The 14,022-nt window shown below is 38.0% G+C and overlaps 2 protein-coding genes across 6 annotated transcripts; both read left to right on the forward strand.

Annotated features, from left to right (window-relative positions):
- Positions 1 to 1,615: 1,615 nt before the first annotated feature.
- LOC117331480 lies at positions 1,616 to 8,354 on the forward strand. Of its 5 annotated transcripts, none has more exons than XM_033890211.1 (4): positions 1,616 to 5,952; positions 5,985 to 6,476; positions 6,950 to 7,199; positions 7,231 to 8,354. In XM_033890211.1, exons 1-4 carry the CDS (start codon positions 5,921 to 5,923, stop codon positions 7,474 to 7,476), a joined length of 1,020 nt encoding a protein of 339 aa, XP_033746102.1. In that variant the 5' UTR covers positions 1,616 to 5,920; the 3' UTR covers positions 7,477 to 8,354. The 5 variants fall into 5 exon arrangements, with proteins under 5 accessions (XP_033746102.1, XP_033746103.1, XP_033746101.1 ...); XM_033890212.1 differs by having other exon boundaries at positions 1,627 to 5,952; positions 5,985 to 6,339; positions 6,392 to 6,476; positions 6,950 to 8,354; XM_033890210.1 differs by having other exon boundaries at positions 1,627 to 6,339; positions 6,392 to 6,476; positions 6,950 to 8,354.
- A 3,512-nt stretch (positions 8,355 to 11,866) lies between these two features.
- LOC117331481 lies at positions 11,867 to 14,022 on the forward strand. The gene has a single exon (XM_033890214.1). It carries the CDS (start codon positions 11,880 to 11,882, stop codon positions 12,903 to 12,905), a length of 1,026 nt encoding a protein of 341 aa, XP_033746105.1. The 5' UTR covers positions 11,867 to 11,879; the 3' UTR covers positions 12,906 to 14,022.

Raw genomic sequence — 14,022 nt, forward strand, 5'->3', positions numbered from 1 at the left:
ACACAGCTTATTCTGTTCTCACAGCTGGATAAGCTGGTGAGGGAAAGGTCCTCATGCAGTCTATTCTGTACTAAATGGGTAATAGATAAGGCTGGTGGGGGAAAGGTCCTCATGCAGTCTATTCTGTACTAAATGGGTAATAGATAAGGCTGGTGGGGGAAAGGTCCTAAGTCTATTCTGTACTAACTGGATCGTAGATAAGGTTGTGAGGGAAAGGTCCTCAGTCTATTCTGTACTAACTGGGTAGTAGATAAGGCTGTGAGGGAAAGGTCCTCAGTCTATTCTGTACTAACTGGATAATAGATAAGGCTGTGAGGAAAGGTCCTCAGTCTATTCTGTACTAACTGAGTAGTAGATAAGGTTGGTGAGGGAAAGGTCCTAAGTCTATTCTGTACTAACTGGGTAGTAGATAAGTCTAGTGAGGGAAAGGTTCTCAGTCTATTCTGTGCTAACTGGGTAGTAGATAAGGCTGTGAGGGAAAGGTCCTAAGTCTATTCTGTACTAACTCGGTAGTAGATAAGTCTAGTGAGGGAAAGGTCCTCAGTCTATTCTGTGCTAACTCGGTAGTAGATAAGGCTGTGAGGAAAGGTCCTCAGTATATTCTGTACTAACTGGATAATAGATAAAGTTGTGAGGGAAAGGTCCTAAGTCTATTCTGTACTAACTGGATAATAGATAAGGTTGTAAGGGAAAGGTCCTCAGTCTATTCTGTACTAACTGGGTTGTAGATAAGGCTGGTAAGGGAAAGGTTCTCAGTCTATTCTGTACTAACTGGAATGTAGATAAGTCTAGTGAGGGAAAGGTCCTCAGTCTATTCTGTGCTAACTGGGTAGTAGATAAGTCTAGTGAGGGAAAGGTTCTCAGTCTATTCTATGCTAACTGGGTAGTAGATAAGTCTAGTGAGGGAAAGGTCCTCAGTCTATTCTGTGCTAACTCGGTAGTAGATAAGGCTGTGTGGAAAGGTCCTCAGTCTATTCTGTACTAACTGGATAATAGATAAGGTTGATGAGGGAAAGGTCCTCAGTCTATTCTGTACTAACTGGATCGTAGATAAGGTTGTGAGGGAAAGGTCCTAAGTCTATTCTGTACTAACTGGATAATAGATAAGGTTGATGAGGGAAAGGTCCTCAGTCTATTCTGTACTAACTGGATAATAGATAAGGTTGTGAGGGAAAGGCCCTCAGTCTATTCTGTACTAACTGGATCGTAGATAAGGTTGGTGAGGGAAAGGTCCTCAGTCTATTCTGTACTAAATGGGTAATAGATAAGTCTAGTGAGGGAAAGGTCCTCAGTCTATTCTGTACTAACTGGGTAGTAGATAAGTCTAGTGAGGGAAAGGTTCTCAGTCTATTCTGTACTAACTGGATCGTAGGTAAGGTTGATGAGGGAAAGGTCCTCAGTCTATTCTGTACTAACTTGATTGTAGATAAGTCTAGTGAGGGAAAGGCCCTCAGTCTATTCTGTACTAACTGGGTAGTAGAGAAGTCTAGTGAGGGAAAGGTCCTCAGTTTATTCTATGCCTTAATCTGGGGTAGTCGGTAAGGTCTAGTGAGGGAAAGGTCTCAGTCTATTCTATGCACTAACTGGGTATGTAGATTAACGTCTTAGTGAGGGAAAAGTCCTCAGTCTATTCTATGCTAACTGGGTAGTAGATAAGTCTAGTGAGGGAAAGGTCCTTAGTCTATTCTGTACTAACTGGATAGTAGATAAGTCTAGTGAGGGAAAGGTCCTCAGTCTATTATATACTAACTGGGTAGTAGATAAGTCTAGTGAGGGAAAGGTCCTCGGTCTATTCTGTACTAACTGGATCGTAGATAAGTCTAGTGAGGGAAAGGTCCTCAGTCTATTCTGTACTAACTGGATAGTAGATAAAGGTGTTGATATAGCCTCTTTTTTGCAATTTGAATATAATTCTGGTACCAGTATGGTGTATATAGATTTCACACATATTTCCCATATTAAGCATTTATATAGCATTTTGGAAGTCTTGATACGATCTAGCTCATCTTGAACCATATAATTGTAGGTAAATATCCTCAATAATCCAGTGGTATAATTGTAGGGAAATGTCCTCAGTAATCCAGTGGTATAATTGTAGGGAAATGTCCTCAGTACGCCAGTGGTATAATTGTAGGGAAATGTCCTCAGTAAGCCAGGAGTACATTTGTAGGGAAATGTCCTCAATAATCCAGTGGTACATTTGTAGGGAAATGTCCTCAGTAAGCCAGGAGTACATTTGTAGGGAAATGTCCTCAATAATCCAGTGGTACAATTGTAGGGAAATGTCCTCAATAAGCCAGTGGTATAATTGTAGGGAAATGTCCTCAGTAAGCCAGGAGTATAATTGTAGGGAAATGTCCTCAATAATCCAGTGGTATAATTGTAGGGAAATGTCCTCAATAATCCAGTGGTATAATTGTAGGGAAATGTCCTCAGTAAGCCAGGAGTACATTTGTAGGGAAATGTCCTCAGTAAGCCAGTGGTATAATTGTAGGGAAATGTCCTCAGTAATCCAGTGGTATAATTGTAGGGAAATGTCCTCAGTAAGCCAGTGGTATAATTGTAGGGAAATGTCCTCAGTAAGCAAGGAGTACAATTGTAGGGAAATGTCCTCAGTAAGCCAGTGGTATAATTGTAGGGAAATGTCCTCAGTAAGCCAGTGGTATAATTGTAGGGAAATGTCCTCAGTAAGCCAGTGGTATAATTGTAGGGAAATGTCCTCAGTAAGCCAGTGGTATAATTGTAGGGAAATGTCCTCAGTAAGCCAGGAGTACAATTGTAGGGAAATGTCCTCAGTAAGCCAGGAGTACAATTGTAGGGAAATGTCCTCAATAATCCAGTGGTATAATTGTAGGGAAATGTCCTCAGTAAGCCAGTGGTATAATTGTAGGGAAATGTCCTCAGTAAGCCAGGAGTGGTAAGTGATATAAGAGATTCATTGTTTGACCTGCTTTAGTCTTTATTACTCTCTTAGAAGTTTAACATGATTAATTCCTTCTTCTTTTTAAATTTTTTATTGAAAAGATTTGATCAACCATCCCAAATCATGTGTTTTTGAAAATATATGTTTTGATACATCATTTACTTTCCATAATATAAATAGGTGTTGTATAAACACATTTTAAATCATGTACAATAGTATCACTTGTGCAATAACGGAACAAAACGCTGAATGTTGTTTCTGTAATATTTTTTATTTGTTGACACGAATACCATTTCATTTCCTTTGTGATTTTAAAGTCAAATCTAGCTCTTCATTCAGCACATGTGCATTGAAAATTATATACATAATACATATTGCTGTATATCTGTATTTTACTTATACTCTTAAATATTGATACACAAAGTGTACAGAGGACACTATTCACAAAGACGGCTTTAAAATCAAAAATTAACTTACTAGAATGTCTCATCTCCAATTTTGATGTATTTCTGGTTTTTTTTGTTAATAATGTGTTATCCTGTTGTTGTAATATAGCGATGAGTTCTGTAGAATCTCGTATTGATGGAAAATTATCTAATTAGATTTAGGTCATTATAATATAAAGTCTAATCTTAGGTTCTTAGTCAGACATTGGGTTCATATGTAACATGTATGTTTCTTTAACTCTCTTAGTGTAAAAAGTTTTGCCCAGACACGTCTTTTTCTAATATCTTGTCTGTAGATACCTGTCAGATATGGTCAGCCTTTTTCTCATATCTTGTCTGTAGATACCTGTCAGATATGGTCGACCTTGTATTTTTTTTATTGAGGTTGTAGATTCCTGTTAGAAAGTAATTGTTTTACAATTACACAAGGTGCCAAATTATATCTTCCCTGTAAGATTCTTTTAAAATCTTGTAAGTTTAAGAACAAATCCATTGTTAATAATATGTATTTGTGGATTAAATCTGACATTATTACATTCATGGACTGCCATCCACTGTGTTCATCCTCTGCTTAATTGTGAATTATTTAAATTTGTTGGTGTAATATAGTGATGGGATGATATATAGCCCTCACATATGTTCCCTGTGTAATCAGGTATGCAAATACACAATGTAGATTCATAGAAATTCTCTTCAAATGAAAAATCTTATACTGGCATTCAAGATTGATTATTTTATTTGCAGAAACCAAATTAAAGATATCATTATTTTATTTGCAGAAACCAAATTAAAGATATCTAACTAAAGAAGAATAATGGGATGATTTCATAACAATTTAGAGTTAATTAATTTTTCATTAAATATTTTTTTTTGCCAGGTACTGCATGAATAATCATTGATATATGTATAATTAGATGATATAGAGTGATGTATTTAATTTCAGTACAATGCTATGCATCAACAATTCTGTTTAAAATGTAATCATCATTGAAATTGTTGATCAAATCACATGATTGTCATAATATTTATGACTATCAGCTAAAGAACAAACTTCTATGTCACATGATGACCATGTGACTGCAGCAAATGAACACTTTTACATCACATGACTACCATGTGACCCCATCACATGAAGGTCATGCATATGTCACATGACTACCATGTGACTCTATTTGATGAAAGCCATGCATCTGTCACATGTCACTCGATGATAAGATGAAGGATGAATTTCTGCATGAAATTACTACATTTCCACATATAACTCATATAATCTGACTTTGTTCTCCCAGATACAACTTTAATGACCTGGCATCTATTTACAGCAATATTAACGTGTATGTTGTCTACTGTGACTTTATCCTATTTACTACTCTGGATTAACATAAGGGCAATAACTCTTACAGAATTCACACATGAGTGTATTAATTGAGCCACCAAAATGTCTCTTGATAAGAATATCTTAGTTCATGTATTGAATGTGTAAGAGTTAGATAGCTGACAGATCATGTATTAAATGTGTAAGAGTTAGATAGCTGACAGATCATGTATTGAATGTGTAAGAGTTAGATAGCTGACAGATCATGTATTGAATGTGTAAGAGTTAGATAGCTGACAGATCATGTATTGAATGTGTAAGAGTTAGATAGCTGACAGATCATGTATTAAATGTGTAAGAGTTAGATAGCTGACAAATCATACATTAAATGTGTAAGAGTTAGATAGCTGACAGATCATGTATTAAATGTGTAAGAGTTAGATAGCTGACAGATCATGTATTAAATGTGTAAGAGTTAGATAGCTGACAGAACAATTTAATGCAGCTTTGTATGCATCAAGAACACTAATTTTGTATCAATGTGAATTGTTTGTGTAGAGTATAGGTTAGTGGAGAAGGACATTTATAGGTCAGCTTGGTTACCGATTTGTTTTCATACTCATAAAACATATCATTGTGTATCTCCATTGTGGTACAGCGTCTTCCTTCATGTTGTCATTCATTTTTGTTGTTGATGTTTTATAAAAAGATTCTTATTTTTGGAGGCAGCTTTTCTATGTGATGAGTAACAAACATGTTGTGTACATAATGTTATCAGTAATAAGCCCACCTCTATGTTAACAGATTTGGTCATGCTATATCTGACCTTAGACTTACACAAGGCTCTGGATCTTTTAACTTGTCATTGTAGGGTGATGGTTTATCACTGGCATCTTGTCTGTAGTTTGTGTTCAAAACACAAACTTGTAAATATTTTCATTAGTCATGTTTTCCCAAGGATATGTATAGAAATCTTACTGTGATTAAAAAAAAAAAATAACAATGGATTGATATAAAAGCTTATGTTTTTCAAAATGAAATAATGAACAAGTTCTTTTTTCAAAAGTTGATAAAATCATTCTATTTTGAGCAGGACAAACTATGATGATTATGATAACATAACTTTATCATTGAATGGTGGGTTTAAAAACCTTGAATCAGTCAACCTAAATCAAATTCAATGGGTAGAAAGTAATTTCTTTGGAGGAAGATCTTGATGCATTTGAGGAACTTAAGATGAAAAGTTACACAATTACACTGTCAATCACATCAAATGTACATCAATTACACTGTCAATCACATCAAATGTACATCAATTACACTGTCAATCACATCAATGTACATCAATTACACTGTCAATTACATCAAATGTACATCAGTTACACTGTCAATTACATCAATGTACATCAATTACACTTTCAATCACATCAATGTACATCAATTACACTGTCAATCACATCAATTACACTGTCAATCACATCAAATGTACATCAACTACACTGTCAATCACATCAAATGTACATCAATTACATCAACTATACATCAGTTACACTGTCAATTACATCAATTACACTGTCAATTACATCAAATGTACATCAATTACACTGTCAATCACATACATACATCAATTACACTGTCAATTACATCAAATGTACATAAATTACACTGCCAATCACATCAATGTACATAAATTACACTGTCAATCACATCAATTACACTGTCAATCACATCAAATGTACATCAACTACACTGTCAATCACATCAAATGTACATCAATTACACTGTCAATTACATCAACTATACATCAGTTACACTGTTAATTACATCAATTACACTGTCAATTACATCACATGTACATCAATTACACTGTCAATCACATACATACATCAATAACACTGTCAATTACATCAAATGTACATCAATTACACTGTCAATTACATCAACTATACATCAGTTACACTGTTAATTACATCAATTACACTGTTAATCACATCAAACGTACATCAATTACACTGTCAATTACATCAATATACATCAATTACGCTGTCAATCACATCAAATGTACATCAATTACACTGTCAATTACATCAATGTACATCAGTTACACTGTCAATTACATCAATCACACTGTCGATTACATCAATGCACATCAATTACACTGTCAATCACATCAAATGTACATCAATTACACTGTCAATCACGTCAAATGTACATCAATTACACTGTCAATCACATCAAATGTACATCAATTACACTGTCAATTACATCAATATACATCAATTACACTGTTAATCACATCAAACGTACATCAATTACACTGTCAATTACACCAATGTACATCAATTACGCTGTCAATCGCATCAAATGTACATCAGTTACACTGTCGATCACATCAAATTACATCAATAACGCTGCCAATTACATCAATATACATCAATTACGCTGTCAATCACATCAATGTACATCAATTACGCTGTCAATTACATCAATGTACATCAATTACGCTGTAAATTACATCAATGTACATCAGTTACACTGTCAATTACATCAATCACACTGTCGATTACATCAATGTACATCAATTACACTGTCAATTACATCAATTACACTGTCAATTACACCAATGTACATCAATTACGCTGTCAATCACATCAAATGTACATCAGTTACACTGTCGATCACATCAATGTACATCAATTACGCTGTCAGTTACATCAATGTACATCAATTACCTTGTCAATTACATCAATGTACATCAGTTACACTGTCAATTACATCAATGTACATCATGACCTGTATCATCAGGATCACATCAGGACTCTGATGTATCAATCTCATCTGGATAATTCCAGAACTCTTCTGTATCAGGATCGCATCATATTTAATACAATAATAGACAAATATTTTATATTCCTGGGGAGTCTTTCATTGTTAAAACATACACACTAGAGTAGCAGATACATGTTTATTGATACGGAGGCTGCTGTCTCTAAAAATGGTGGAGACCACTGTTTCTAAGGATGACATAACAAAAAAATGGATTACACTTCAAAATAGGACATAATTTTACTTTTAAAGTGCAATGTTGATTTTCAGAATGCTTAAAGCGAGGAAGTGTTTTATAAGTAAGAACTGAATGGATTGTTACGGTATGCTGCTTTTATTGCTAGATATTGTTTACTGTATACAGATTCGCGTCTCTATTTTAATCTAAACATGGCTTCCTTAAATTTTAATTTAATTTTGTCATTTATACTGTCAATCTTTGTTATTTTGAAATATGATAACTCGAAGATTCTTCTGAACTCGGAAGTAGAAATTCAGTTCCACCAGTATAAAGTCTATATAGAATATACTCGTAACCTCGGATATCTAGGGTAGTTTTTCATTACTCTACTTACTTTCGAGATAATAACGTTCAACTGTAATCGGAAAAGTCATTTCCTTTTAGAAATTTTCCACAACATTTACATTTATTTTGTTTCTAATATGTTGACACAAGATTTAAATCTGTCTACAAATGTACTACAGTGCATTTGACTTCCTTTTATTCCAAAGATCTGTATACATAATTTTATTTTATTGTACTGTTGTGTGTTCTACAGCAAGAGACTTTTGTTAAATGTTACCTGCTTCAGCCAGAACCAGAATTAAACATTATTAAAGAACTGACACGTTTTGTCTTAATGCCTACTGTTGTCATGCCCACACATTTTACTTCTATTACAATGATGATATAGCTAGCTCATCATGCTTAAGTCTTGAAAACTTTCAGATTCAAGTTTATTAATGTTCCAGAAAACCGAGAAGCCTGACATTTTGCCAGTGGGTACCTTGGACAGAGTGGTATACTGTCTCCTCACATTTACCTTGGCCTGTAGGTACCTGTTATGGAGTGCTATAAAGTTTCTGGTCAGACGTGTTTCAAGTTCCAGAAGACCCATATGTCTCATTACAAGGATTGAGTGCTATAACGACTCAGCATATAAATGACCTTGGCCAATTTTCAAGGTCACTATTGTGAAATATATAATATCTGTCATTGCACCTAACAAAACCCTACATTATGATTTACCAGTGCATCAGTGAACCATATCACCTCTGTTAGAAATATTATATACCATTCCCTGAAACATATCACTTACATTTTAGAAGCAACATGAAAACTGGAAATAAATTATATTAATGTTGCAATTATTGCTTACTAGCTAGGTAAGTGGTTCAAAGGCTCTGGGCGTCTTGTGTGTGCGTGCGTTTTCCCCCCAATCTTTACACTACCATACTCATTCCAAACTAAAGAAATATCTTTATTCTTTTCAAAATAAGGTGTACAGCAATGCAACTTTAAACTGCAGTGTATTGTATAAACAAGGCCAAACTGAAATATATACCTAAGATAAAATCGTGAGAATCATTGAATTTCTGGTTGAAAACAAACATCGCAGCAATTTAATTGTTCAGTATAATGATGTTCAACAATGCCATACTACAGAACTTATTTGTAAAAGCCGGAACCATGGGTTGCAATCCATCCGCTATTGATAAATGACATGGCTCCCTCCCCCTAACTCACGATATTGACGGGATAAATGACACGGCTCCCTCCCCCTAACTCACGATATTGACAGGATAAATGACATGGCTCCCTCCCCCTAACTCCCGATATTGACGGGATAAATGACACGGCTCCCTCCCCCCTAACTCCCGATATTGACGGGATAAATGACATGGCTCCCTCCCCCTAACTCCCGATATTGACGGGATAAATGACACGGCTCCCTCCCCCTAACTCACGATATTGACAGGATAAATGACATGGCTCCCTCCCCCTAACTCCCAATATTGACGGGATAAATGACACGGCTCCCTCCCCCCTAACTCCCGATATTGACGGGATAAATGACATGGCTCCCTCCCCCTAACTCCCGATATTGACGGGATAAATGACACGGCTCCCTCCCCCTAACTCACGATATTGACGGGATAAATGACACGGCTCCCTCCCCCTAACACCCGATATTGACGGGATAAATGACACGGCGCCCTCCCCCTAACTCACGATATTGACGGGATAAATGACACGGCTCCCTCCCCCTAACTCACGATATTGACGGGATAAATGACACGGCGCCCTCCCCCTAACACCCGATATTGACGGGATAAATGACACGGCTCCCTCCCCCCAACTCACGATATTGACGGGATAAATGACACGGCGCCCTCCCCCTAACACCCGATATTGACGGGATAAATGACACGGCGCCCTCCCCCTAACACCCGATATTGACGGGATAAATGACACGGCTCCCTCCCCCCTAACTCCCGATATTGACGCGATAAATGACACGGCTCCCTCCCCCTAACTCACGATATTGACGGGATAAATGACACGGCGCCCTCCCCCTAACTCACGATATTGACGGGATAAATGACACGGCTCCCTCCCCCCTAACTCACGATATTGACGGGATAAATGGCACGGCTCCCTCCCCCCTAACTCCCGATATTGACGGGATAAATGACACGGCGCCCTCCCCCCTAACTCCCGATATTGACGGGATAAATGACACGGCGCCCTCCCCCCTAACTCACGATATTGACGGGATAAATGACACGGCTCCCTCCCCTCTAACTCACGATATTGACGGGATAAATGACACGGCTCCCTCCCCCCTAACTCCCGATATTGACGGGATAAATGACACGGCTCCCTCCCCCTAACTCACGATATTGACGGGATAAATGACACGGCTCCCTCAACCTAACTCCCGATATTGACAGGATAAATGACACGGCTCCCTCCCCCTAACTCCCGATATTGACGGGATAAATGACACGGCTCCCTCCCCCTAACTCACGATATTGACGGGATAAATGACACGGCTCCCTCAACCTAACTCACGATATTGACTGGATAAATGACACGGCTCCCTCCCTCTAACTCCCGATATTGACGGGATAAATGACACGGGCCCTTCCCCCAACTCCCGATGTTGACAGGATAAATGACACGGCTCCCTCCCCCCAACTCACGATATTGACGGGATAAATGACACGGCTCCCTCCCCCCTAACTCACGATATTGACGGGATAAATGACACGGCTCCCTCCCTCCAACTCACGATATTGACAGGATAAATGACACGGCTCCCTCCCCCTAACTCCCGATATTGACAGGATAAATGACACGGCGTCCTCAACCTAACTCCCGATATTGACGGGATAAATGACACGGCTCCCTCCTCCTAACTCCCGATATTGACGGGATAAATGACACGGCTCCCTCCCCCTAACTCCCGATGTTGACGGGATAAATGACACGGCTCCCTCCCCTAACTCCCGATATTGACAGGATAAATGACACGGCTCCCTCCCCCTAACTCCCGATATTGACGGGATAAATGACACGGCTCCCTCCCCCTAACTCACGATATTGACGGGAACAATGGCACGGCTCCCTCCCCCAACACCCGATATTTACGGTCTCGTAATGTAATTCACATAATTTTTAATCCGTTCCAGTAAACATTCACACTACCTTTAAATTCCACAACAAACCTCTCAACTCTGATTTCATTTAGACGCTATATCATATAACATGTTATTCAAAAAATTATTTGTCTAAAACGTAATGTAATAGAGAAAGTACTGCGTGTGTAAGGAAATTACTCAATTATATTAACTCCTGGTTAAGATTTGTATCACACTTGTCAAAGTTATATGTACGTCCCTGTCTTAATACATGCTTTACATTTGGTATACGCGTCCGGTTTTACTGTATAAAATCTATCGACGTGAAGCGGTAGTTGGATTATTTCCTTCTCTACACAGACTACCGGGTATCTATAGCGATACTGTACTGGAGACAGACTGGTATGTACCGTAAAATACTTTACACACTCTAGGAACACATCTAAATTATCGAACTATAATTGGTCATGTTTAATGGTGAATAATTCAATAAGACAGTCCAATTCCTAAGGTTCATTCTGAATCAGAGAAACGGTGAACGTCAGGGCTGGTTTTAGGATGTAGATATGGTTAATTTATTGTGACATATAGATTCATATGAAGATATAAGCTTACATATAAATTTACAGGTCCAGTTGCTACATTTCGCTTTTTTGTCCAATCGGAGAGTTAATACTTGTGACACGATCAATTAATCTAACTGCAGGAATAACAACTAAGCAGAATGAGGCTCAGACAACAACGCATCGTCCTGTTGCTTTTCCTGTTGGTGACGATGGCGGTCATTCTACTAAAACAGGTGGGGATTGGTGTCAGAACAAAATCACTGACCTGTAACAACCGATCTTCCTCTTCAGACATGCTTCCGTGTAATCCTCGGTCAAACCGTATTACAAAATCTGAGAATAATTTTAAAATGGCAACCAAACCAAGCGTCCACGTTTTGACAAGAGGCGGAGATGGTAGATGGGTTGAACGGACAGGTATGTGTGACGTCCGACATGAATTTGTTCGTGCGCATCTGAAAGAACCAGCAAACACGACCATCTTTGTATATGACAGGGCGTCCGATATATTTGTATCGGAGAGTATCATAAGTAAAGGAATGTGGGAGGGCGATCTTGTCAACCAAACACGTGACTTTCTGAAGGAGGACCCAGAACGTGTGTTTCTAGACCTTGGATCAAATGTTGGTGTGTTTTCTCTAATGGCGGCGAAAATTGGTCACCAGGTCGTTTCTGTTGATTTGTTATCAGGAAATGTCCAAAGGCTTTGTGCCTCTAGTATAGAAGGCCACTTCTCGGATCGGGTAACTATTATTCATAACGCACTATCCGATATAAGAGGGAACGTGACATTCAGACTATACAAAGGTAATGTCGGCGGGACATCTGTAAAGACATTAGACAGCAATCAAAAGACAAAAAACGAAAACATTATCACTGCTATATTGCTGGATGATTTGTTGGAGATTTTCAAATTTCAGAAAGTTGTCATCAAAATGGATTTGGAAACATTTGAAGAAAAGGTGTTAAAAGGCGGTGAAAAGTTTTTTACAAAGGTCCGGGTGGATTATCTTTTGATGGAATTCGAGTACCATCGCACCCGGCCGAGTGGTAGGTCCATCATAGCAATGTTAGATCGACATGGCATGATCCCTATGTTACCGTCTGTCCGGGACGTCCGTAATCTGTCGGACTCGGACATAAAGGCGTGGCCTGGTTATGTAACGTGGAAACGAAAAATATGAAATATGGGAGGAAGTAACTAAAAATGACTGATGCATGGTATGGCAGGATTATCCTGCCAGGTAAAACAAATTAATATTGTTCTCGTGGCGGCGTTTAGAGCCACACATGATTAGTCATTGTGTATTAAACTATTATTATTGTTCACTAATTTAGGTACCATTCTAACTAGTGACCAGAGTCCATGAAGAGCCGTATTTCGATATATCGGGTATATAGACAAACTGTACTGTTATATGAAGAGTTACGTGACATTGACTGGCTAACATGGCATCCAAGAGATCAGAGTTATCGCCTGACAGTTTCGTAGAATCACTAGTCTCACCAAGATATATTGTTTACTGTGTTACATATATGTAATATGTAACGTAACGCATTAATACCATCTATAATTATTAGTATAATTATATGAAAGTTAGTAATGATAGTAAGGTAATGAAATGTATTAATACTATTTATATATCATAGGACAAATTGTGTGCTTATACGTTACTAGTACCAGGTACAATCCAGAGACCAGAGAGATGACGCAGATTGTGTGTTGGAGTAGATGTTATCTCTTTTGCAGTAAACACTCTTTGAAAGTAATTCATGGTGAGGAATATTTGATATTGTGTGCTTGTACGTATTAGTGTCAGGTACGATCCAGAGACCAGAGATGACGCAGATTGTGTGTTTGAGTAGATGTTATCTCTTTTGCAATAAACACTCTTGAAAGTAATTTATGGTGAGGAATATTTGGTATTGTGTACTTGTACGTATTAGTATCAGGTACGATCCAGGGAACCAGAGTGATGACGCTGGTGGTGTGTTTGAGTAGCCAATACTTCCATAGTTATCTAAATTGTATGATGAGAAATGTTATTACCTACAATGTTGAAGACTCCCAGGAGAGGTATTTTGGTCAATACTTATAAATACGGATGTCCAACGTTGTCGGGAGGTCAGGGCCTCGACTAGCTACCAAAATGCACACTTGGTGTTACGAACATTTCTGACTCTTTGATAGTTGGGCGCTCGATCTCTGTTCTGCTAGCTAATAAGGTCTCTGATTGTATATGCTGTATTTGTAAATCTACATATCTACGTACTTCTAATTAAAAGGAACTTTGAACGTAA

The sequence above is a fragment of the Pecten maximus genome, chromosome 7 (genome assembly GCF_902652985.1).
Source record: "Pecten maximus chromosome 7, xPecMax1.1, whole genome shotgun sequence".
Taxonomy (NCBI): domain Eukaryota; kingdom Metazoa; phylum Mollusca; class Bivalvia; order Pectinida; family Pectinidae; genus Pecten; species Pecten maximus.

What these genes read in the sequence shown, in the direction of transcription:
- LOC117331480 (XM_033890209.1), top strand. Translation starts at nt 5,921, where the DNA reads ATGAAAAGTTACACAATTACACTGTCAATCAC. An exon ending in ACAATTACACTGTCAATCAC is followed by an intron (nt 5,953 to 5,984) that starts ATCAAATGTACA and finishes ACTGTCAATCAC; the next exon opens with ATCAAATGTACATCAATTAC. An exon ending in TCAATTACACTGTCAATTAC is followed by an intron (nt 6,477 to 6,949) that starts ATCAACTATACA and finishes ACTGTCAATTAC; the next exon opens with ATCAATATACATCAATTACA.
- LOC117331481 (XM_033890214.1), top strand. Translation starts at nt 11,880, where the DNA reads ATGAGGCTCAGACAACAACGCATCGTCCTGTTGCTTTTCCTGTTGGTG.